This window comes from Microcebus murinus, chromosome 19 (genome assembly GCF_040939455.1).
Source record: "Microcebus murinus isolate Inina chromosome 19, M.murinus_Inina_mat1.0, whole genome shotgun sequence".
Lineage (NCBI taxonomy): Eukaryota > Metazoa > Chordata > Mammalia > Primates > Cheirogaleidae > Microcebus > Microcebus murinus.
This window is the reverse complement of record NC_134122.1, coordinates 36192446-36217783: the sequence shown is the minus strand read 5'-3', so window position 1 is coordinate 36217783 and position 25338 is coordinate 36192446. Positions and strand designations below refer to the sequence as shown.

Below are 25338 nucleotides of genomic sequence, written 5' to 3'. Positions count from 1 at the left end.
TTGAAGACTTTGATTTTTTTTTTTTTACTATTAGGGATTTGCAACAATTCTTGCTGAAGCAGTTACCTCCTTAGATCTGCCTGTGGCAATTATTGATCTGAAAGAATATGATCCAGATGATCATCTGGTAGAAGAGGTTGGTAATTATCTTATTTTTTCTTCAGTCTCAGTTCTCATATTTATTTATTTTATCTTTTTTTAAACTTTTTTTTCCTGAGACAGGGCCTCACTCTGTTGCCTGGGCTAGTCGTGTCATCGTAGCTCATTGCAACCTCAAACTCCTGGGCTTAAGCAGATCCTCCTGCCTTGACTTCCGAGTAGCTGGAACTACAGGCTCATGCCATCATACCCCACTTAACTCTCATATTTATTTGACCTCCTGTCTTCTGGGCTACATAGAATCCTCAGAATAAATTTAATTTTCATGCTAAGGGATTTCAGTTGGTTGAGTTTTCAGCGTGAGTCAGAAGTATTGAATGTGTAGTGTGTAGTGTAGTACACTGATTCTGATGTGGCATGGGCTGTCCTTCTGGTATGTTAGATTCTCCTGGGTCGGGTGGGGGTGGGTAAACTAGTGTGGTTTGAAGTTCCTTCCTTTCCCCTACTTTGAATCCCACAACCAGGGGAGGATTGTTATTGATGGCGGAGTGCTATGCATGTGGATCATGAGTAATCTGACCAAAAGGTTGGGAGTGGAAAGCATATGGGTTTGGAGTTGTAGAAATCTCTTGTTACCTGTTCAGCCTCGATGCATCACTTAATATGTCTGAGGGTTTAATTTCTTCACCTGACAAATGCCCCTTCCCACCTCCAGTCATGCCCAGGTCCCTAAACCAGCAGTATCAGCATCTCCTGCAAACTTGTTAGAAATGAAGATTCCTGCTGTGTACAGTGGCTCATGGCTGTAATCCCAGCAACTTGAGAGGTTAAGGCAAGAAGATTGCTTGGGCCCAGCAGCTGGAGACCAGGCTGGGCAACAGAGTGAGACCTTATCTCTTAAAAAAAGAAAAAAAAAATTAGCTGGATGTGGTGGCGCATGCCTGTAGTCCCAGCTACTCGGGAGGCTGAGGCAGGAAGAGGCTTGAACCCAGAAATTCAAGCTTCAATGAGCCGTGATTGTGCCACTATACTCTAGCCTGGGCAATACAGTGAGACCCCCTTCTCTTAAAAAAAAATAAAGAGTTTTCAGGTCTTAGACTAGCCCCACTGAATCAAACTCTAGTTATGAGGCTTTGTTTTAACCTTGCTGTAGGTGAGTCTGATGCAGCTAAAATTGGAAAAACAATTAGAGCAGGGGCAGGAGTTGACAAATTTTTACTGAGGGGCCAAGTTGTAAGTATCTCCACCTTTCTGGGCCATGCAGCTACTTGGTTCTACCATGAGGCACAAAACATCCATAAACAACATGTAAATGAACAGGTGTGGTTGCTTTCCAGTAAAACTTTATTTAAAACAAACAGGCAGCAGGCCAGATTTGGGCTGTAGTTTTCCAGCTCCTTTTTAGTGGAAAAATTTCTAGCTGTAACTGTAGAATTCTTGGTCCCCTACAAAAACATATCGGAGTGCAGATGAGCTTGAATCTACTGTAAGTTATTTGTGAAAAATTATTAGCAAACTTTGATAATTACAAGTAAGAGATTACTTGTAACTTACTCATGACTTGGAACTGTTAGGATACTCAAGCAGATGAAGTACTAGGCTAGCAGGACTGAAGATGTTCAGGTTGAGAATCCCTAATCCAAAAATTCGAAGTCTGAAATGCTGCAAAATCTGAAACATCAGACATGATGCTACAAGTGGAAAATTCCACACCTCACCTGATGTGATGGGTCACAGTCAAAATGCAGTCAGAACTTTGTTTCATGCACAAAATTATAAAAGTATTGTTTATAATTTATAAAATTGTCTTCAGGCTATATGTATAAGGTATATATGAAACATGAATGAATTCTGTGTTTAGACTTTGGTCCCATCCCCAAGATATCTCATTACATATATGCAAATGTTTCAGAATTTGAAAAAGTCTGAGGTTCGGAGCAATGTCCCAAACATTTTGGGTAAGGGATACTCGGCCTGTATTTTGTTTCCCTTTGTAGATGATGGTGCCAAGTGTAAAGTTAGATTATGTTTAAAAATTTTATTGCTTTAATTTTTCAGGTACATTTTTAGAGATCTTTCTGTATTTTTTTCTTGACTGATTTGGATTGTGTTTCCAATATGACAAATCAGAGATCATAGGAATTTACAGTACAGAAATTGCAATGGAATAAATGGTGAGGGCTGCCAGAAGGTATACTGGCAGGAACAAGGGACTGGGTTTTCTCCCCTATGCAAGGTGTCCTTGCTGTGTTTTCTTTTACTTTTGAAAAGAATAGTTCACAGAAGCTCCTGTTGTCCTTAGAGATCAATATGACATAAATACCTGCATTTCAAGAAAGAATTTGCTTCATTGAGATCATTTATATTTTAAATATTCTTCTGAAACCATTACTTTCTTGGTTAGGTTACTAGTAAAAATGTCTGCGTCTTCCTGGTTGCTACATATACTGATGGCCGGCCAACTGAGAGTGCTGAGTGGTTCTGCAAATGGTTAGAGGAAGCATCCAGTGATTTTCGATTTGGCAAAACTTATCTGAAGGGCATGAGATATGCAGTGTTTGGCTTGGGCAACTCTGCCTATGCAAGCTACTTCAACAAGGTGGGTATATGTTGAATTATATGGATACATTCTTCTTTATTTAAACACATATAAGAAGAATTGTGTTATTCTTTATAGCTGGAAATTGCTACACATATGCATTCAAACTTGGCATATAGTAGGTTCTCAGTAAACTTTTGTTGAATAAAATGAATGAATGTGCCTCATACTGTGTAGTGTCTTAGCAGCCTGGACTCACAGTCCCCAAGGAGGACCTCATAGATAGAAGATCCCTGAGTCTTTGGACTTTCCTAACTGTTCTGTTGTTGAATGTTTATTGCTTGATCTCTTAATACAGGTGAACTAATTTTCTTTAAATCATTAATTTTTTTTTTTTTTTTTTGAGACAGAGTCTTAGTCTGTTGTCTGGGCTAGAGTGCTGTGGCTTCACCTAGCTAACAGCAACCTCAAACTCCTGGGCTCAAGCAATCCTTCTGCCTCAGCCTCCTGAGTAGCTGGGACTATAGACATGTGCCATCATGCCCAGCTAATTTTTTTTTCTATATATATTTTTAGTTGGCCAATTGATTTCTTTCTATTTTTATAGTAGAGACAGGGTCTCACTCTTGCTCAGGCTGGTTTTGAACTCCTGACCTTGAGCAATCCACCTGCCTTGGCCTTTCAGAGTGCTAGGATTACAGGCGTGAATCACCACGCCTGGCCTTAAATTATTAATTTTTAAAGGAAAACAGAAGGAAAAACACTCACAGTCTTTTATGTAATAAAACATTAAATTTTTTGACTTGTTTCCCTGGGCTCCTTTCTTTTAAATGAAATTAATTTGGCTCCTTTCCTTTTGCATCCTGTTCTCAAAACTTTAAAAAATAAAACTACAGAGGCTCCCAGTTTCTCAGTGGTTTGCATGTGTACCTCTCCCTAGAGATAGGCCTCGCCTGGCTCACCTGTCTGTGGTAGAGGGTGAGTAATGGATGTGAGAAGCTTTCTTTAAACTTATTGTTTTGTTTTTTGAGGCAGAGTCTTTTGCTCTTTAGCCCCTGGCTAGAGTGCAGTGGTGTCATCATAGCTCACTGCAACCTTGAGGTCCTGGGTTAAAGTGATCTGCCTGCCTCAGCCTCCCGAGTATCTGGGACTACAGGCAAGTGCCACCACACCTGGATAATTTTTCTATTTTTAGTAGAGACGGGGTCTTGCTCTTGCTCAGGCTGGTCTCAAACTCCTGTGCTCAAACGATCCTCTTGCCTCAGCCTCCCAGAGTGCTAGGATTACAGGCATGAGCCACCATACCCAGCCTCTTTAAACTTATTTTTATTCATTTGTTATGTCACAATATAAATTTCCCCCCATATTTTCAAAGAAATTCAACTAAGAATGGGAAAATTGAAATATGTAAATATTTTGTTTAATGCCTTGACACTCAGGAAGCTTGTTAAGTTTTTAAACTCTTAACTGTGTTTCTTGATAACCCCTGTGCCTCAGCTTAATTGCTGAATGAAATAAATTCTTGAGTTTATGTAATCATGAGTCTTGCCAAATTGATTACATTTGCGCTTTATTACTGAGTGGGCTTTGGCCCCGTAGGCTTTGTTAGATTTTTGGAACTAATTTGTTTTGTTAATGCATATTTGTTCTGACCCTGATTTACAGTAGTAGTTTTCAAATTCTTTCTTAGTTATTAAGTCTTTGCTTAATAAAAGGGTTTCTTTGTTCCTTTGTTAAAAAAACTTAGGTCAAAAATCAGAATATATAAAATGTGACCCTGCTGTGTTGAAGCTGGAGCTTGAGGGCTTTTGAAGTCCTTTTTGCTGAGCAATTCTCTCTTCAACAGCAGCCTGTGACCAGAGGCCCCAGAAGATCTTTGGGCTTTTGCCGAGCAGTCTATAAACCTCCAATTTAAAGGATTGTGTTTTTAGCTCATGTGTCTCTTTTTCTTGCAGGTTGGCAAAAATATCGATAAGTGGCTCTGGATGCTCGGAGCTCATCGTGTGATGGCTCGAGGGGAGGGCGACTGTGATGTGGTCAGGAGCAAACATGGCAGCATTGAAGCTGATTTCAGAGCATGGAAGACCAAGTTCATCTACCGGCTGCAGGGCCTCTGTAAAGGAGAGAAAAAAAAATCCTGTGGTGGCAACTGCAAAAAAGGCAAATGCGAATCTAATCAGCATGGCTCAGAGGAAACAGAGCCAGGGTCCCACACTCTGGATGACTTGCATCCGAGAGACACTGAGGTATGTGGCCTGTGTGTTCATTTCTCACTGCTTTCCTCCTCTGTTTGGAGATACTGAACTTTACCTCTGTCCCAAGAAACCATCTCATTGGCTTTGGTTAGTAGGAAGATCTGAAAGTCATGTAGTGGTGTTTCAGAGAATGTAGCCTTAGGAGTTAAACCATATTGTGCTTAGACACTTTCCTAGATCCCTTCTTTAATCTTCACTTTGTTAGAGTCAGGTAGATTTTTACTGCATTTTCAGGTTAAGAAACAGAGGCTCACAGAAGTTAAATATGTCTCAGACTGAGCTCATAACATCTTATTATCCCCAGAACACATGTTCCTCCTGACCTAAGTGACTCCATTAGTCACTCAGACTGAAGGCTGCAAGTCATCCCAGATTCATTCTTTCTTTTTTCACATTCTAAGCATTTCTCTTTCTTCCTTTAAATATCCTGGTTTCTTTGAAGCTCACATCTTCAGGCCAGATCACTGCTGCCATCTTCACAGCTGTTATCTTTTGGTCACCTGGTCACTTGGGTAATTTAGGAACAACTTGAAATTCTCACTTATTGTTTTTCTCCTCACCCTTGTTCCTATCATTATTCCTTGTGGCTAAGACATTCATGTAGGTGATCTATCCAACAATCTGGCCTGCCAGTTTTCTGGCCTTCATACCTTCAGCAACTATTTTTTTTTTTTTTTGAGACAGAGTCTCACTCTGTTGCCTGGGCTAGAGTGCCATGGTGTCAGCCTAGCTCACAGCAACCTCAAACTCCTGGGCTCAAGTGATCCTCCTGCCTCAGCCTCCCGAGTAGCTGGGACTACAGGCATGTGCCACCATGCCCGGCTAATTTTTTCTCTATATATTTTAGTTGTCCAGCTAATTTCTTTCTATTTTTAATAGAGATGGGGTCTCGGGGTCTTGCTCAAGCTGCTCTCAAACTCCTGACCTCGAGTAATTATCTGGCCTCAGACTCCCAGAGTGCTAGGATTACAGGTGTCAGCCACCATGCCCGGCCATCCAGCAACTATTTACTTCACTGACCTTGGTCTCTCTCTCGCACACTCACGTCTGAAATTCACATTCCTATGACCCATACTCTGATCTGACTCTGAAGCCCCTCCTTTAAAATTCTTTTGATCCCATTTGATCCTATACCTTTTTCATTGGACAGGGGAAACTGCTAACTTCACTTCCCTCCTTAAACCCAGTTTAGATTTTTATACACACTCTTTTATAAACAACTTCAATTGCCTTGCCTCTTATTTGCTCTTCCAACCTGACTGGCCAACTCCAAGCCAGTTTGAAACCTACTATCTGCCCTCCTCGCAGACCACAAGCTCAGGTGTGCACTGCACTCAGTACTGCCCACCAATCTCACAGCATTCCCTTGTCAATTCCCCTTTTCACTATCCAAGATGACGGCTTCTTACCCTCTTTATCTACATTCCTTCCTTCAGCTCTCATCTGAAGCCATAAGAGGGGAAACTCACTCATAGCCTCCCCAGCTCATCTACAAATTTCTGCCATCTTTGATGGTTCAGAAGACCAAGTATCTGGTACCTGTCAAAGACTACTGTCCATCCATGCTGTGAAATCAAGGGCTGGCTTCCTTCATTTCTCTCTTCTCTCTCTCCTGCATATTAATCTCTCCCTTTCTGCTCGATTATTCCCAGAAATATATAAATTCTTTGGAATCACCTGTGCATAAACAAACATAAAAACAGATAAATCTTATCTTTATTTCACATCTTTTCAGCTGTTTATCCATTTTTCTGTTCTTTTTTCCCACCTCTTTTTGTTTACTGTAGAAAAAACAAACTCAGTTTCTTGCCCTATACTCTCCGACACACTTCTAACACCAGATGTGTGGGGATTTCTTCCCACCAGCGAGCAAGCAGTCAGTTCTGCAGCAGACACCATCTGGGTGTCTTCTAATTCAGTTTAATTGTGACCCTACCTAGAATCAGATCCTATAGGTTGAGGGCTCAGTCCTCAATTCTGTGCCTTTCCCCCAACTTCAGATGCCAATTGCAAGCCCCAGGTTGTGTTACGTGTGCTTCTGACTGACTGGCTATAGTTTGGGGTTCCCCCAACCCCTTCTTCAGGTTTAATTAATTTGCTAGAGCAGCTCATATAATTTGGGGAAACACTACTTAGGTTTACCAGTTTATTATAAAGGATATTACAAAGGCTACCAACGGACACCAGACAAGAAGATGAATAGGGCAACATATAGGGGAAGGGATGTAGAGTTTCTGTGTTCTCTCTAGGCACATCACCTTCTAGGAATCTCCATGTGTTTGGTTATCTGGAAGTTCCCTGAATCCAGTCTTTTAGGGTTTTTATGGAAGCTTCATTAAATAAGCATTATTGATTAATTATCAGCCATTGGTGATCAACTCATTCTTCAGCCCTTCTCACCTCCTTGGAAGCTGGAAGGTGGGGCTTAAAGTCCCAGTACTCTAAGCATGCTTGGTCTTTTCAGTGACCAGTCCCCATCCTGAAGCTGGTTGTGTCTTTTTGTTGTGGAGTGGTAAGAGTTCTTTATTATACCCTGGGTAGTAACCCTTATCAGATAGATCATTTACAAATATTTTTACCCATTCTGTAGGTTTGCTTTTTGCTTTCTTGATTATGTCCTTTGATGTATAATACAAAAGTTTTTAATTTCTATGAAACCAGTTTATCTTTTTATTTTATTGCTCATGCTTTTGGGGTTATATATATGAATCCATTGCCAAATCCAAGGTAAGGGAGATTTACCTCTATTTTTCTTCAAAGAGTTTTATAGTTTTAGCTCTTGTATTTAGGTTATTGATCCATTTCAAGTTGATATTTTTTCCTTTTAAAACAAATTTTAATAAATTTAGGGGGTATGAGTTGAATTCCATTATATGTGTATATATCATAGTGGTGAAATCTGGGCTTTTGGTGTACCCATCACCTGAATAGCATACATTATACCCCATAGGTAATTCAACACTCCCACCCTACCCATTTTGAGTCTCCAGTGTCTATTATGCCACTTTGTGTGTCCTTGCTTACCCATAGTGAAAGCCATAGTATTCTTATAAGTGAGAACATGTGGCAGTGGCATTTATTTTTCTGTTTCTGAGTTATTTCACTTAGGATAATGGCCTTCAGTTCCACCCAAGTTGCTACAAAAGACATTATTTCATTCTTATCACTGAATAGTACTCTGTGATACACACACACACACACACACACACACACATTTTCTTTATCCACTCATTGGTTTATTGGCACTTAGGTTTATTCCATATCTTTGCAATTGTGAATTATGCTGTAATAAACATATGGGTACAGGTATCTTTTTGATATAATAATTTCTTTTTTTTTTTTTTTTTTTTGAGACAGAGTCTCACTTTGTTGCCCAGGCTAGAGTGAGTGCCGTGGCGTCAGCCTAGCTCACAGCAACCTCAAACTCCTGGGCTCGAGTGATCCTTCTGCCTCAGCCTCCCAGGTAGCTGGGACTACAGGCATGCGCCACCATGCCCGGCTAATTTTTTATATATATATCAGTTGGCCAATTAATTTCTTTCTATTTATAGTAGAGACGGGGTCTCGCTCTTGCTCAGGCTGGTTTTGAACTCCTGACCTTGAGCAATCCGCCCGCCTCGGCCTGCCAAGAGCTAGGATTACAGGCGTGAGCCACAGCGCCCGGCCAATAATTTCTTTTTGTTTAGGTAGATACTTAGTAGTGAGATTACAGGATCAAATGGTATATCTACTTCTAGTTCATTGAGAAATCTCTATACTAATCTCCATAGAGGTTGTACTAATTTACATGCCCTCCAACAGTGTATAAGTATTCCCTTTTCACTGCACCCATGCCAACATCTATTGTTTTTTGACTTTTTAATAATGGCCATTTTAATTGGAGTAAATGGTATCTCACTGTGGCTTTAATTTGCATTTCTTTGATGATTAGTGATGTTGAGCATTTTTTTCATGTGTTTGTTGGCTGTTTGTATATCTTCTTTTGAAAAATGCCTGATGATGTCATTTGCCCACTTTTTAAGGGGATTATTTGTTTTTTCCTTGCTGAGTTGTTTGAGCTCCTTGTAGATTCTGGATGTTAGTCTTTTGTCAGATACATAGTTTGCGAATATTTTCTCCCATTCTGTATGTTGTCTATGTACTTTGTTGAATATTTCTTTGGTTGTGCAGAAGCTTTTTAGTTTAATTAAATCCCATTTGTCTATTTTTGTTTTTGTTGCATTTGCTTTTGGGGTCTTAGTCATAAATTCGTTGTGTAGCCCAATGTCCAGAGAGTTTTTCCTACGTTTTCTTCTAGGATTTTTATGGTTTCAAGTTTTACTGTTAAGTCTTCAATTCATATTGAGTTAATTTTTGTATATGGTTAGAGATAGGGATCTAGTTTCATTCTTCTACATAGACTATCCAATTTTCCCAGCACCACATATTGAGTAGTGTGTCCTTTCACCAGTGAACACTTTTGTCTGCTTTGTTAAAGATCAGTTGGTTGTAGGTATATGGTTTTATTTCTGGGTTCTCTATTCTGTTCCATTGATCTATGTGTCTATTTTTATGCCAATACTATGCAGTTTTGGTTACTATAGTCTTGTAGTGTAATTTGAAATCAGGTATTGTGATGTCTCCAGATTTGTTCTTTTTGCTTGGGATTGCTTTGGCTATTTGGGCTTTTTTTGTTCCACATGAATTTTATTTTATTTTATTTTTTATTAAGAAAATTTTTTTTTGAAACAGAGTCTTACTCTGTTGCCTGTGCAAGAGTGCCATGGCATCAGCCTAGCTCACAGCAACCTCAAACTCCTGGGCTCAAGTGATCTTTCTGCCTCATCCTCGTGAGTAGCTGGGACTATAAGCATGCACCACCATGCCCGGCTAATTTTTTCTATGTATTTTTAGTTTGCCAATCAATTTATTTCTACTTTTACTAGAGACGGGGTCTTGCTCTTGCTCAGGATGGTTTTGAACTCCTGACCTTGAGCGATCCGGCTGCCTTGGCCTCCCAGAGTGCTAGGATCACAGGCGTGAGCCACGGCACCTTGGACTCCATATGAATTTTAGAATTGCTTTTCCTATTTCTGTAAAAAAATGATGTTGGTATTTTGATAGAAATTGCATTGAATGTGTAGATTGCTTTGGATAATATGGTCGTTTTAATGATATTGATTCTTCTAATCCATGAGCATGGAACATTTTTCCATTTGTGTAATCTGTTATTTCTTCTTTAGTAGTAGTAGATTTGTAGTTCTCCTTGTAGAGATCTTTCACCTCCTTGGTTAAATTTCTTCCTAGGTATTTTATTTATTTATTTATTTTTGAAGCTATTGTAAATGGGATTGATTTCTCAGCTGGGTCATTGTTCATGTATAGAAATGCTATTGATTTTTGTATGTTTATTTTAGAATCTGAGACTTTGCTGAATTCATTTATCAAATCTAAGAGTCTTTTGGAAGAGTCCTTGGGGTTTTCTAGGTATAAGATTATTATCATCAGCAGAGATAATTTGACTTCCTCCTTTCTAATTTGGATGCTTTTTATTTCTTTCTCTTGCTTGATTGCTCTGGCTAGGACTTTCAGTATGGTCTTGAATAGAAGTGGTAAAAGCAGTTATCCTTGTTTTGTTTTAATTCTTATGGGGAATGCTTTCTACATTTCGTCATTCAATGTGATGTTGGCTGTGGATTTGTTATAGATGGCTTTAATTATTTTGAGGTATGTTCCGTCTATGATGAATTTGTTGAGGGTTTTTATCATGAAGGGATGCTGGATTTTATCGAATGCTTTTTTTGCATCTCTTGAGGTGATCATATTTTTCTTTTAATTCTGTTTACATGGTGAATTACATTTATTTACTTGCATATGTTGAACCATTTTTGCATCCTGGGGATGAAAACCACTTGATCATGGTGAATTATCCATTTGATGTACTATTGGATTCTGTTTGCTCATATTTTGATGAGAGCCCTGCTTGATTCCTTCCTTTTCCTCATTCCTGTAGTGAATTTCTCAGTAAGTTTGATTGGTTCTTTGTCTAAAACAGGGATCAGCAAATTTTCTGTAAAGGGCCAGCTAGTAAATATTTTCAGCTCTGTGGGTCATATGGTTTCTGCTGCAATTATCAACTCTGCCACTGTATCAAGAAGATAGCCATAGGCAATTTTGTAATGAATTTTCATGTTGAGATTTGGCCTGAGGCTGGCTGGATTTGGCCTGTGGACCATAGTTTGCTGATCTCTGGCCTAAAATATCTCAAATCCATCAATTTCCCTCCATCTCTATTGCAATCTTACAAGTTCAAGCCATATTTCTTGACTAGACTACTGTGGGAACCTCCTATCTGATCTCCCCTCTTCTCCTTTCATCTCTTTTCCACCCAACATTCAGAGTATTCTTAAAAGTACAAGTCAGTTGATGCTACTCTACTGTTTAAAAGCCTTAAGTGATTTTCCATTTTACTTTAATAAAAGCCACATTTCTTAGCATGACCTTAGCACCTAATCTGACTCTTGAATTTTTCCACCCATATCCCACTATTCTCTCTCTTTCTTATTACCAAGCTGTAGCCACACTGGGGTCCTTGGTACTGAAAACATTTTTCAGTAGGCAAATGAGTTTGAATGTCCAATTTTCTGCTCTTCTGTTACTCTTTAATTCAGGCCAGTATCTTCTCTTCCCTAGAGTACGGCAGTAAGTTGTTCACAGTTATCCTTGTCTACTGTCTTGTCTTCCTTAAATTATCTTGTAATTTCCCAGTAGAGTGAGCTATGATACAGGTCTATATTATTTCTCTGTTTAGACCACTTTAGAAGCTTCCTATGCTCTCCCTCTGAGACATATAAGACCCTGTGCAGTCTGGTCCACATCTTCCTCTGTAGCATTTTCTCCCTGTGTTTTATGCTTTATTCTTTATCTACTGGGAATTTCTGAGTTGCTTATAGTTGGCAAATGCCTCCTGCTGCTTGCCCAAGTGACTTTGACCTTCTAATTTTAACAGCTTTACTACCTGTCTTCCTTTGGGCAGGCCAGTTGCCTTAGCCTCAACATTTTTTTTTTTTTTTTTTTTTTTGAGACAGAGTCTCACTTTGTTGCCCAGGCTAGAGTGAGTGCCGTGGCATCAGCCTAGCTCACAGCAACCTCAAACTCCTGGGCTCAAGAGATCCTTTTGCCTCAGCCTCCCGAGTAGGAGTAGCTGGAACTACAGGCATGCACCACCATGCCTGGCTAATTTTTTGTATATATATTAGTTGGCCAATTAATTTCTTTCTATTTGTTTAGTAGAGACGGGGTCTCGCTCTTGCTAAGGCTGGTTTTGAACTCCTGACCTTGAGCAATCCACCTGCCTTGGCCTCCCAGAGTGCTAGGATTACAGGCGTGAGCCACTGTGCCTGGCCAGCGTCAACATTTGGTTCAGGTGTTGTCTCATTCAGGCAGACTCCCATGGATTCTCAGCCAGGCTATGTGGCTCCTTTTTGTATTCCTAAACCATTTCATTAAAGCATTACCGCTTCATGTATCTATGTGTCTCTTACTTCTGTGGTTCCTGACCCCTCAGCTGTGGACTGGTACCGGTCTACTGCCTGTTAGGGACTGGGTGGCAGAGCTCTGCCTTCACACACCACCACCCCCTGCCCCTGGCTATGGAAAAATTATCTTCCATGAAACTTAGGAAATGGGGGGCTGCACAGCAGCAGGTGAGTGGCAGGCGAGCAGGCAAAGCTTCATTTGTATTTATAGCTGCTCCCTATGGCTCGTGGCACTGCCTGAGCTCTGGCCATCCCCCCGCCCCCAGGGCAATGGAAAAATTGTCTTCCATGAAGCTGGTCCTTGGTGCCAAAAAGGTTGGGGACTGCTGTCTTACTGGATTGGAATCTCTCTGGTGGCTAGGGAAATGTGTGAAGTTAATTTTCTAGACCTAGTGGCTATCATGAATTGTATCCATTATTGTTTTTTTTGTTTTTGTTTTTTTTTTTTTTTTTTTTTTTGAGACAGAGTCTCGCTTTCTTGCCTAGGCTAGAGTGAGTGCCGTGGCGTCAGCCTAGCTCACAGCAACCTCAAACTCCTGGGCTCAAGCGATCCTCCTGCCTCAGCCTCCCGAGTAGCTGGGACTACAGGCACAAGCCACCATGCCCGGCTGATTTTTTGTATATATATATTAGTTGGCCAATTAATTTCTTTCTATTTTTATGGTAGAGACAGGGTCTCGCTCAGGCTGGTTTTGAACTCCTGACCTTGAGCAATCCGCCCGCCTCGGCCTCCCAGAGTGCTAGGATTACAGGCGTGAGCCACCGTGTATCCATTATTTATTGAGAAGAATTTTTGAAGTTTCCCAGGGTCACACAGAGCCAAGTTAGTAGCAGCTGTGGTTAGATTTTATGTGAAGGTGGAACGGGGGTGTTTGGGAGGCAGTAAATTCTTGAGATGAGACTTTCTGTCAAAATCTATGAAGGTCTAAGGAGAAGTTGTAGAGGAGAGTCTAATACAGGGATCAGCAAACTGGCTCACGAGCCAGATCTAGCCTGCTGACTGTTTTGTTTTTAAATAAAGGTTTTGGGAATACAGCCATGCCCATTTATTTATCTATTGTAGCAGCTTTCGTGTTAGAGTGGCAGAGTTGAATAGTTGAGACAGAGACTTATGTCCTGCAAGGTCAGAAATATTTACTATGTGACCTTTTACATGAAAAGTTTACTGACCTCTGGTGTAGCATAAGATAGGGAGATTGGATTAGATGATCCCTGCTGTCTCTTCTGTGTTTAAGATTCTGTAATTTATTGGAAATGAGGAGGTAGGAGCACAAGGGACATAGGCAATACTGATTTTTGTTGCAGTTCTAGGAAAATAAGTACATCAAAAGAGGCCAATACTGTATACTTACATGTTTAGACACTTAGGTTGGAATCACTGGACTGAAAGATTTAAACAGTTGACTAGTTGTTAAAAGGTATGTTTCAGATGGTGTTCTCATTGCCGTTCTTGATAGTTTGGGCATGCGGCTGGGAGGGTGGAGTTAACTGGCAGAGATTTTTCTGTTGAAGCTGGGCTGAGATTAGTTGAACACCTCCATACACCTATTTCTGGAAACAGTTTATTTTGTCATCTGGAAGCAAGGCAAAGAAGACTCTACTCATTTATCAGCAAAGCAAAACATACACGAGTGAGCCAGCTATATAGCCCCTGCTTCTGTAGTATCGGTAGTGGTTTCAGGTAGGAGAGGTAAGAACATCCATGACGGTCTTATCATCTGGAGCAGGACAAAGAGTGACCTCGAAGAGGGGCTGTTTTATTTTGTGCTGAACACTTGATCAGTACGTTTGACTATATGATGGCTCTGTGCTATACCCCAGGGCATATTGGCTAGCACGTGAAGGTTATTGACATCTTGTTTCTTTTAACTTTAAAGTGATCTTGGAGTTACTTAGAAAGTACCTGTTGTTTAAAATAAGCAACTATATCACTTCTTAAAATCTGTTTATCCTTTAATTCTGCCTTAGCATCTTCTTGGAGAAAGGGATGAAGGCTGTGCCTATACCTCCCACTTATTAGCTGTGATTTCTTAACTTCACTAGACTTAATTTGCTCACCTATTTATGATGCTAAACATACCTACATCATAAGTAGTTAAGGATTAAACAAGTGAATATATGGAGAGCACTGCACTGGGCGCCTAATAGATACTCAACAAGTGTTTTTCATAGTGATGTCATGTGTCCTCTATTTCTGCCTAGGATGTGTCTCTTCCTGAGCTGTGCTCATGTTATTGTCACGGGGGTGGGTTGGGGGGGGCAGGTGAGATGTGAGTTATTCTCACTCAGTGATGCCCTCTCACAGTGATTAGTCTGATGCCAATGACCTAAGATTTTTCTCTTTAATAAAAAATTTAAAGGCAGTGAAGTCTCTGTGTGGGAGAGAGTCTAAGAGAACTTTGCTACTTTGAACAATGTATTTATGAAACATTTATTTTCCAGGAGGAAGAGCCTGGTGAGAACACCAGCGAGGAAGAGTTTGGTACTGAGGATCATCAGGGCCTAAATTCTGTTGTTGATGTTGAGGATCTTGGCAAAATTATGGATCGCGTGAAGAAAGAAAAGGTATCATTATTTTGGGAAATATTGAACTTGGTTCCTGCAGTTGGCTAACGTGTAGTATTCTGTGTTGCTGTGTAGTTCATCTAAGTTCACAATAAGAGTTTCATTTCTCTAGTTCCTTTCTTGACAGGTTTGTAATTTTTTGCCATTTATTTCATGAGCTTTGTGAAGATCTTCCATTTTGTGAAAACGAGTTCATAGGAGGATAAGCAGGAAGTTTTAGGATAAGGACTGAGGAGTGGGTTGATGGTTAGAGAGACTTTATTCAGGGCTGTATGAGGATGAACAGCATGATAGGATTTATTACTGTTGAGGTTGCAGGTGGAACTCTGGTGCAAATTTGCTTCCCTGTTGTGTAGCCAGAGTAGTCTTGGGGCTTAGGAATGGCAGCCTATCCTGTAGGTGTTGAGATCAGTGTGGGTGGGGGCCTTAGGAATCCAGGAAGTGATGTCTGGTTGTGATTGTCTCAGTGATTACATGAATGTGAGAATGTACAGAGTGGTAAAATTTTATGCAGATTCCAGTGATCTAAAATTGAAATATTGTATATACTGCCCTCCCAAAAATAAAGTGTTAATTTAATTATGAGTTTTGGAAAATGAGAATTCCCTTAACTAAAAATATATCAAATCTGTAAGCCTTAGAAGAAAAAGAAGTAAAACTATTAGAAAAATCTTAAAAAAATCAATGATAAAACCTATATGAATTCAAACTAAAGAATTCAATAAGGTAGCAGGTTATAGTCATGAAGTAAGTCAATCACCTTTATGTTTCCAAACAGCCAGTTAGAAGGTATAATGAAAGAGACTTCATTTACAGTAGTCACATAAAAGGTAAATAATCGCATATGGATAAATGTTAAAGAGAAGTGCCCTAAACATATACTGGATAAACTTAAGTGCCCTAAACCTATATTGGAAAACTTTAAAACATTCCAGAAAGGTATGCAAATGGACTTGAACGAATGGAAAGACATCCTTGTTTTAGATAGGGTGACTTAGTATGGTAAAGATATGAGTTCACTTAATACAAATATTTGACGCAGTCCCAATAAAAATCCCAGTGAGGTTTTTTTCCCACCCTGGATCTAGACTGGTCTATTCATGTGGAAAAATGAACATGCAAGAATAGTTAAGGAAACCTTAGCAAAATAGTAATGAGAAGGACTAACCCTTGCAGATACTGAAGTATACCATAAGGCGTCTATAATTAAAATGTATTATTGGCTCATTGTGAGACAGACCTATGCAACAGACTAAAATTCTAAGATTAGACCCAAGAATATGTGGGAATTTCATATATGTTACAGGTGGAATCTCAAGTACTAGAGTTAAAAAGGGACTTTAAAAATAAATGGTGTTGGCCGGGCGTGGTGGCTCACGCCTGTAACCCTAGCACTCTGGGAGACCGAGACGGGCAGATTGTTTGAGCTCAGGAGCTTGAGATCAGCCTGAGCAAGAGTGAGACCCTGTCTACTAAAAATAGAAAGAAATTAGCTGGAAAACTAAAAAATATATATATAAAAAAATAGCCGGGCATGGTGGCACATGCTTGTAGTCCCAGCTTCTCGGGAGGCTGAGGCAGTAGGATCGCTTGAGCCCAGGAGTTGGAGGTTGCTGTGAGCTAGGCTGAGGCCATGGCACTCTAGTCCTGGCAACTGAGTGAGACTCTGTCTCAAATAAATAAATAAATGGCGTTGTGACAACATCTATTACCTGTGCATATATCAGAATAATCTCCAAATGTATCAGAGAGCTAAATGTTGAAAAATATATATAGTAGAAGAATTATATGCATTTGATAACCTGGAGAAAGGTTTTCTATATGATTCAAAACCTAAAAGCAATAAAAGAGTGTTGAATTTATGAATGATTTTGAAGAGTTTTACATGTCCGTAACCAAAATCAAAAGACAAATGATAAAGCAGGAGAAAATATTTGCCTCTTATGTCTGAGATGAATTATTAATTTTTCCACTATACAAAGAACTCTTAAAAATTGGGGGTAGGTGGGTAAGGAAAGACAAAAAAGCCTGATAGGACAAATGGCCAAAACACATGAACAGGCAATTTTCAGAAAAAGCTCTACAAAGAGATTTAAAGATAGGAAAAGATGCTCAGTGTTACTCATATTAAGGGAAATGCAAATGAAAAACTACATTGACATACATTACTCATCTATCAAAATAGTAAAAAGTTCAAAAGCTGAATGATGTACTCAGTTGGTGAGGCTGTGGGTAAGCAGCTACTCATACTTAGCAGGTGGGAGTCTAGAATGGTACAACCTATGTTATACCATTGGTGGGACTTTTGATAGTTTTTACTAAAATCACATATGTATTTGTCCATGATCTAGCAGGCCCAGTTGTGTGAATTTGTCTTGAAGACACATCTTTACTAGTGCAAAACAGCATTTGCACAAGGTTATACAGTGCAGTATACATAGCAAACATCTCTGTTAGATATTGGTTGAAAAAAACATGGTATATCCACACAATGGAATATTGTGTCAATGTAAAAAATAATATGGTTGATCATATGCATTAGTGTGATTTCCAGTTGGTGTTAGATTTGATTTGGAGGCTGATATGGACTTAAGATTTTTTTTTTTGAGACAGAGTCTCGCTTTGTTGCCCAGGCTAGAGTGAGTGCCATGGCGTCAGCCTAGCTCACAGCAACCTCAAACTCCTGGGCTCAAGCAATCCTGCTGCCTTAGCCTCCCGAGTAGCTGGGACTACAGGCATTTGTCACCATGCCTGGCTAATTTTTTCTATATATATTAGTTGGCCAATTAATTTCTTGCTATTTTTAGTAGAGACGGGGTCTTGCTCTTGCTCAAGCTGGTTTCGAACTCCTGACCTCGAGCAATCCTCCCGCCTCGGCCTCCCAGAGTGCTAGGATTACAGGTGTTAGCCACCGCGCCCGGCCTTAGAAGTATATTTATTGTTTTATTTATAAATTTATAGTTTAAATACGCATGCACATATATGCCTGTATATAAATGAACAGTATTTTCGAGCTATGTTCACTGAAAAGACTTTGCATGTTCTGACATCATTTCTCTGACACTGGGTGTCCTGCAGTTCAGTTCAATTCTGACATGAATTACCTGGAGTTGGTGTCAGACTGTGCGGGTTTAGGGCAAAGTGCTACACAAGACTGTCCTGACTTCTGACACCAGCTACAAGTCTTGGGTAGCCACTTGCATTTCTGACCAACCAGATATAAATTTGAGGGTTCCCACAACCCGTTCCGGTATGCTAATTTGCCAGAGTGACTCACAGAATTCACTGAGAGTGCTATATGAAAGATTGTAGTTTTATTATAAAAGGTACAAATCAGAAAGTCAAATGGACAAGATACATATGGCAAAATCTGGGGAGTGGGTGTGAGGAAGATATGCAGAGCTCCTGTGCCCTCTCAGAGTCTGTGCTCATCAGCCCCTATACCCCGTCCGCACACCGTATCAGTGTGTTCTCCAACAGCGAAGCTCCAGTGGGCTTTCAGTATCCAGAGTTTTTACTGGAGTCCCCTTGTACGCCTGTACATAGTTGATTAAATCCTTGGCCAGGTCAGTCTCTAGCAAACATCTCTAAGAACCCAGGGTCAAAGACCAGATATATTGTTTTTTATGTCATAGACCTAGAAATAATGAACATACTAAGCACTTAGATCTTGTCTTCTAAATTCTATTCCCTACTAAAAGGAACTAGGGCTCCCTGGAGAAATGGCTGATTTCAGAGTTGGGGAAGTGAGAGTAACAGATGAGCTCTGGAACATCTTATTGAATAAGTAGGTTCTCAAGACAGATGGAGACATGTCAAAAGGACATAGGAATCAGCTTGAAAGGTTTCTCACAGGCCAAATTTGGGATAATTTAAGATTCAAAAAGATTAATGAATGTAATGGATTATGTATTATATCAAATTAAAAAAGAAATCAATCATTATGCTACTCAAAGTGGGAGTATAGAAGAAAGTTTCCAGATAGTAAATATATAGAAGGCATCATGATAGAATTAGAAAATAACCTGGTTGCAATTTCTAGTATAATAATTGATTTAAGCAAGGATTGAGTGAAATATCTTTGGGGAACAGATATTCACAATGTCTGAAAATATCATTCCAGCAACTAAACCACCTAGAGATCACAAAAATATTAATAAATGGATGAGTGGAAAAAATTCCCCCAGATTATTTACTAATTACAGGGGGGGAAATGTACCTTTACAAATGGAGAGATCAGGTGATTACTACGTACATCAAACAATCACATTTAGCATCATCATTACTAGTACAACTTGACTTGATGTACCTCCTGGTGTGATACACACACAACATCATCTATGTAGTTTTGTGTCCAAAAATGTTTAGCTTGAATCTAATCATGGGGAAATAATCAGGCAAATCCAGAATGCCAACAGTCTATTAGACTCTTTAAATGTCAGTGTCATAAACAATAACAACAATAAAACACAGAGAGCAGGGTAACCATTCTAGGATTAAAAAAGACAATAAAATATAGCCAAATATATTGTTTAAAGTTTGATCTTGGATCAAAGAGAAAAGGCCATTGTCTGGACATTTGGAGAAATTTGAACTGTACTTTTTTAGTAGGTAATATTCAATTTGTCTTAACTTTCTTAGTTGTGATTATGGTATTGTGGTGCTGTAGGATCATGTGCTTTTTTTAAGGAGATGGAATCTGAAGTATTTAAGAGGAAGTTTCATGGTATCTGCAACATACCTTCAGGTGTTTCAGCAAAATTTTATTTACATATACACATACATGTACATATACATTTATATATGTATGCATGTGCATGTGTAGATAAATAGAGAATGATCAAACAGTGGGGAATCAAGGCAGAGGGAATATGGTTGGTTCTTCATTGTACCTTGCAGCTCTTATGAGGGTTGGAAATAAAAAGTATTAGGGGTGGTATGAGGACTACAAACCAAAACTAGCATCAACTGAATTATAAACTATTTATGATTTTGCCATATGGGAATATCTCCCATTTTATGATAGGACTAATTGTGAATGAATAGTTTTGGATCATATAAAGTCTTCAAGAACTTATTCCTACATAAAGCATGAGGACCGTCTATTTTTTACTCTGGATAGCCCCATACTATAACAAGTGGTAATTTAAGGAAATAAGTTGAACAACTTATTTAATTTTGTCTAGTTAACAATTAACGTACCTGTAATAAAGAAAATTTAGAAAAGAGAGAAATGGGAAAAACCTACCAATAACTATTTCCCAGGAAAAATTACTACTCGTATTTGGAATATTTTCATTTTTGTTTCATATGTCCTAAATCTTTGTTTTATTATAAAAATGTGTTTTATGTTCCCAGACAGTCCTTACAGCCATATTTATAAATCATAAAAAATTCTTTAAAAAGCAATAAATACTGGTATAACCTTTATATTACATAAGGATTACTTTTGGGAAGATATCATGAAAGCTGGCTTATTTTGAATTTCACTGTTCCTTTAATCTCACACAGTAGGGATAACCTTTACCCTGTCTTGGGATGGCAATTCTAGCAGACGCCAGACTTTTCTGGTCATTCTTAGGTAATACAGTTCTATAGGGACATAAGGCACAAAACAGTCTCAGTTTGATAGTAGAATGTCAAATTCTATATAATGGCCAAAGATTCCAGTTTAATTCAAAAGTATTAACTTTTGAATTAACATTAATACCTCCCTCTTTGTCATTTACTTTTACTTTCTGGCCTATTTGTTACCTGCAGTTTTGGCTCTCTTTAGGGTTTGCAGAGCAGGTGGCAGAAGACAGATTAAGGGGTAGGGAAGGACAGATTAAGTGAAGTAGGAAAGTTCTTGGTTGGTACTGCCATAATATGACTTTGTGCTCTCTCTCCTAGTCAAGTGTTTAAAGTTGAGTCTGTTTCCATGGAGCATTTTCACGGCTTCTTTGGGGACATTTGCCATGGTTGTCTCCCCCCAGGTCCCTTTCATTGAGCAAAATGTACTATGAGAAGTGCCCTTCTGATGGTCACTTACTCCCTCTTCTGTGCCCTGTACCTCTGGTTTCCTCTCTTTGAAGTCTGTCATCTGTTTTCCTCTCTACTTGCCCAGTGGGCAGGATCTAAGATCTCTCTTACCCCCACCCCGCTGTCAAGGGACCACTCCTGAGTTCTTTATTCTGAAGGGACAGGCCATTCCTACCCAGCAGCAATGCTCACTTGCTAATCCAATTAGCTGACCCTTTTACCTCTGAATTTTCTGCATGCGAGTCATATATCAGTCTGTAATGCTATCTGAGTGCAGGGGATACATAGGAACTTCTTTGAGGGACCCAATTAGAGCCTATCTTGTGGGGCTTGAGGTGAGAGGCACCCCTATCCCCCTGCCCCAAGCCTCTCTCCATTTGAGGGAGTGGAGGAACTCAAAGTACCTTATCAACCTTCTCCAGAGAAATCTTTAAAAATCCCCTCTCCTTGACTTCCATTCTCTCCACCCTTTTATAACCTTAATGTGAGGGAAGCATTTTTAAAATTGTGAAATGATATGACTTGATCTGACCATTTCTTTGTAGTTTCATTTAATTTAAAATCCTGTTTACACATGTTAAAAAAATTTTAAAGATTACAGATCCTCTGTCCCTATTCTGAAGCTACTTTTCACTGGTAACCATAGTTTAAAGTTGACAGTAGTCTTCCTGGTGTTTTACTGCCTTTACAAACACATTTATATTTTGGTATAATTTTGTTTTTTGGCTACACAATGGGATCATTTTATACTCCTAGTCTATAGACTATTTCTTTTTTTTTTTTTTTTTCATTTAATATGACAGCTTTCCAGTCCTGTCATATAGATGTCATATAAACTGATTCTAAGGTTTATATTGTTGTCTATAATTATGTCCCATAATTTATTTGACTCTTATTGGTTAGCATTTGGGTGTTTTCTCATTTCTATAATGAAAATTCTTTGTTTTTTTTGAGACAGAGTCTTGCTTTGTTGCCCAGGCTAGAGTGATATAATGACAATTCTTGCTTGTATTTTTTGTCACTGGTATAAATTTATCTGAAGAATATATATTTTTAAAATTGAAATTCCTGAGTCAAAGGCAATTCTATAGTTTTGTTATTTCCAAATTGCCCTGTAAGAAGTTGAAAAAATTTTTACTTCTGCTTACAGTATTCACATATCTCTATGAGAATGCCTGTTTCTGTACATGCCACGTTATCTATCAATCTTTTAAATCTTGCCAATCTGAAAGGTGAAAAATAGTAACCTCATTTTAATTTGCATTTTTTAATTTTGCGTGAGTGAATGTGTTTTCATATGCTTTTTGTCCATTTGTCTTTTTCTTTTTCTTCTCTTTCTGTGAATCATCTCTTTCTGTCTACCTGGAGTTAGACAAGCTGTATTGTCTGAGGGCATGGTCCCCAAGAGTGCTGTTACTTTTGACACCAACTGCAAGTTTTTTGGGATCTTTAAACCACCCTCAGGTTTGATAATTTGCTGGAAAGACTCACTGAAAGCTGTTGTACTCAAGGTTATAGTTCATTGTAGGGAAAGGATACAACAAATCAGCTAAAGGATGACATGCCTAGGGCAAAGTCTGGGAAGGTTCCACTGTCTGCAAATGTGATGCTCCCATTGTCCTCAGTCATGTCCCCTCCAGACATTAATTTGTGACAATATGCGCAGAGTATTGCCAATCTGTGAAGCTCACTTGCGCTTAGGGGTTTAGAGTTTCTATTGAGGCTTCATTACATAGGCATGATTGATTGATAGCCTGTGTGGTTCAGCTCAGTCTTAAGCATGCCCTCTTCCTTCTGAATTTTGGGCTGATACCATAGGGCCCTAGGGCTCTACCAGGAAAACTGTCAGATGTGGTCTGAGGGGCCTACCATGAATACAAGGGATACTCCTATCCTTGAGAGTTTCCAAGGGTTTAGAGGTTACTTTCCAGGAGCTAGGGACAAAGGCCACACATCTTATTCTTTATTATACACTGTCCTTCATCTATTTTTAAAATGGGTTGTTGGCTTCTTTTGTAAAGTTCATAATAAAAACATACTCTGAATATAATACTCTAAACTAGATTATTTTCTAAATTTAAAATTACTGTCTTTCTCTTGTAGCATTTTATTCCTTACTTCCTAATACAGGTTGAGTATCCCTAATCCAAAATTCCAAGCGCTCTAAAATGTGAAACTTTTTGAGTGTGGACATGGCATTCAAAGGAGCACCTCCTTTGATTTTAGATTTTTAGATGAAGGATGCTCAGCTGGTAAGTATGATGGAAATATTTCAAAATCTGAAAAAAATCTGCTATCTAAAACACTTCTGATCCCAAGCATTTTGGATAAGAGTTATATTCAGTCTGTATTTCCATGTGTCTGTGTTGTCTCTTTGTCATTTTTTGGTAGCTTTTGCATTTAGAAGTCCTGGAAGAGGAGCTATTAAGAGTGACATGGGCCAGCCCTGGTGGCTCACACCTGTAATCCTAGCACTCTTGGAGGCTGGGGCAGGAGGATCGTTGAAGGTCAGGAGTTCAAAACCAGCCTAAGCAAAGGCGAGACCCCGTCTCTACTAAAAAGAGGAAGAAATTAATTGGCTAGCTAAAAATATATCGAAAAAATTAGCCGGGCATGGTGGCGCAAACTGTAGTCCCAACTACTCGGGAGGCTGAGGCAGAAGGATCGCTTGAGCCCAGGAGTTTGAGGTTGCTGTGAACTAGGCTGATGCCATGGCACTCTAGCCTGGGCAACAAAGTGAGACTCTGTTTTAAAAACAAACAAACAAACAAACAAAAAAACAAAAAAGAATGACAAGGATGTGGACTGCTGGTTCAAGGCCTGGCCAAGCCAGTTTGTAACTTAGTTGCCTAAGAGTACAGCTTAATTTTTCCTAGTCTTAATCCCCTTTTCTGAGGAACACGGATTGCAACCACTACCTTCCTTGTAGAGTTGTGTGTGAAAATGCTTTATAATCTCTAAAAGCCTAACAGGTATTGAAATGAACAGAAATAAGTTTGCTTAGGCATTTGATCCATTTTCAAGTTTTTGGCTGTTATAATTAGCACTGGTCTGAGACCATTTTTGTTTATTAAAAATGTGTGAATATTTGCTTAGGTTATATTTCCCCAAATTGATACACTGGGTCAAAGTGAATGTATAATTTTATGGCTCTTAATTAAAAATATGAGTAATTTTCATTGGTGAAACTGTCTTAATGTACATGAGGTAGCTGATCTAGATAGGTTTCTGGATTTTCTGCCAACTTAAGCCTATTTAAAGCTTTGTTTTTAGTGGCTGAAGAGTTTGGGATAATTTGCGGATGCATTTTTTTCTTTGCTTTTTCATCTTATGGCCATTAGAGGGCACTGGAGAAGGCACTAATGAAAACTTTGGACATCCATGTAATTATTTTTTTCAAATGAAGTAATTTTGGCCTTTTTTTTTTTTTTTTTTTTTTTTTTTTTTTTTTTTTTGAGACAGAGTCTCGCTTTGTTGTCCAGGCTAGAGTGAGTGCCGTGGCGTCAGCCTAGCTCACAGCAACCTCAAACTCCTGGGCTAGAGTGATCCTTCTGCCTCAGCCTCCCGAGTAGCTGGGACTACAGGCATGCGCCACCATGCCCGGCTAATTTTATATATATATATCAGTTGGCCAATTAATTTCTTTCTATTTATAGTAGAGACGGGGTCTCGCTCTTGCTCAGGCTGGTTTTGAACTCCTGACCTCAAGCAATCCGCCCGCCTCGGCCTCCCAAGAGCTAGGATTACAGGCGTGAGCCACAGCGCCCGGCCTGTAATTTTGGACTTTATGAGCTTTAAACAGCTGGTGTATGATATTCCAGCTTGCTCATAAAAATCCCTCATAAAATCATCAGATCTGTGGGAAAAATATGTATTTTTTTCAACTTTAGTATGACATCAAAATAAGCCACCAGTTTTTATTTTTCATTGTTGTTAGGCTCCAGCAGAGTTTTCCAATGTCTTTTATTCTTATTTTATTATGGATATAGTATACTAAATTTGGTGACAGGGGGTTTTACTGATTGGCTTTTCTTTTTCATATATATATTTGTGTGTGTGTGTCTTCTTTTTTTTTTTTTTTTGAGACAGAGTCTCACTTTGTTGCCCAGGCTAGAGTGAGTGCCGTGGTGGCGTCAGCAACCTCAATCTCCGGGGCTCAGCGATCCTACTGCCTCAGCCTCCCGAGTAGCTGGGACTACAGGCATGCGCCACCATGCCCGGCTAATTTTTTGTATATATATTTTTAGTTGGTCAATTAATTTATTTCTATTTTTGGTAGAGACGGGGTCTCGCTCAGGCTGGTTTCGAACTCCTGACCTTGAGCAATCCGCCTGCCTCGGCC

General features: G+C 39.3%; 1 protein-coding gene across 1 annotated transcript in view; it reads left to right on the top strand.

Moving 5' to 3' along the window:
- The window catches only part of LOC105870997 (S-adenosyl-L-methionine-dependent tRNA 4-demethylwyosine synthase TYW1), a 176878-nt gene that overhangs the window by 10230 nt on the left and 141310 nt on the right, over positions 1-25338 (top strand). Inside the window, exons 4-7 of the mRNA XM_012764072.3 lie at positions 35-136; positions 2504-2698; positions 4594-4884; positions 14853-14975. Of these exons, the coding sequence (XP_012619526.2) occupies positions 35-136; positions 2504-2698; positions 4594-4884; positions 14853-14975 (711 nt within the window). The remainder of the gene's footprint in view (positions 1-34; positions 137-2503; positions 2699-4593; positions 4885-14852; positions 14976-25338) is intronic.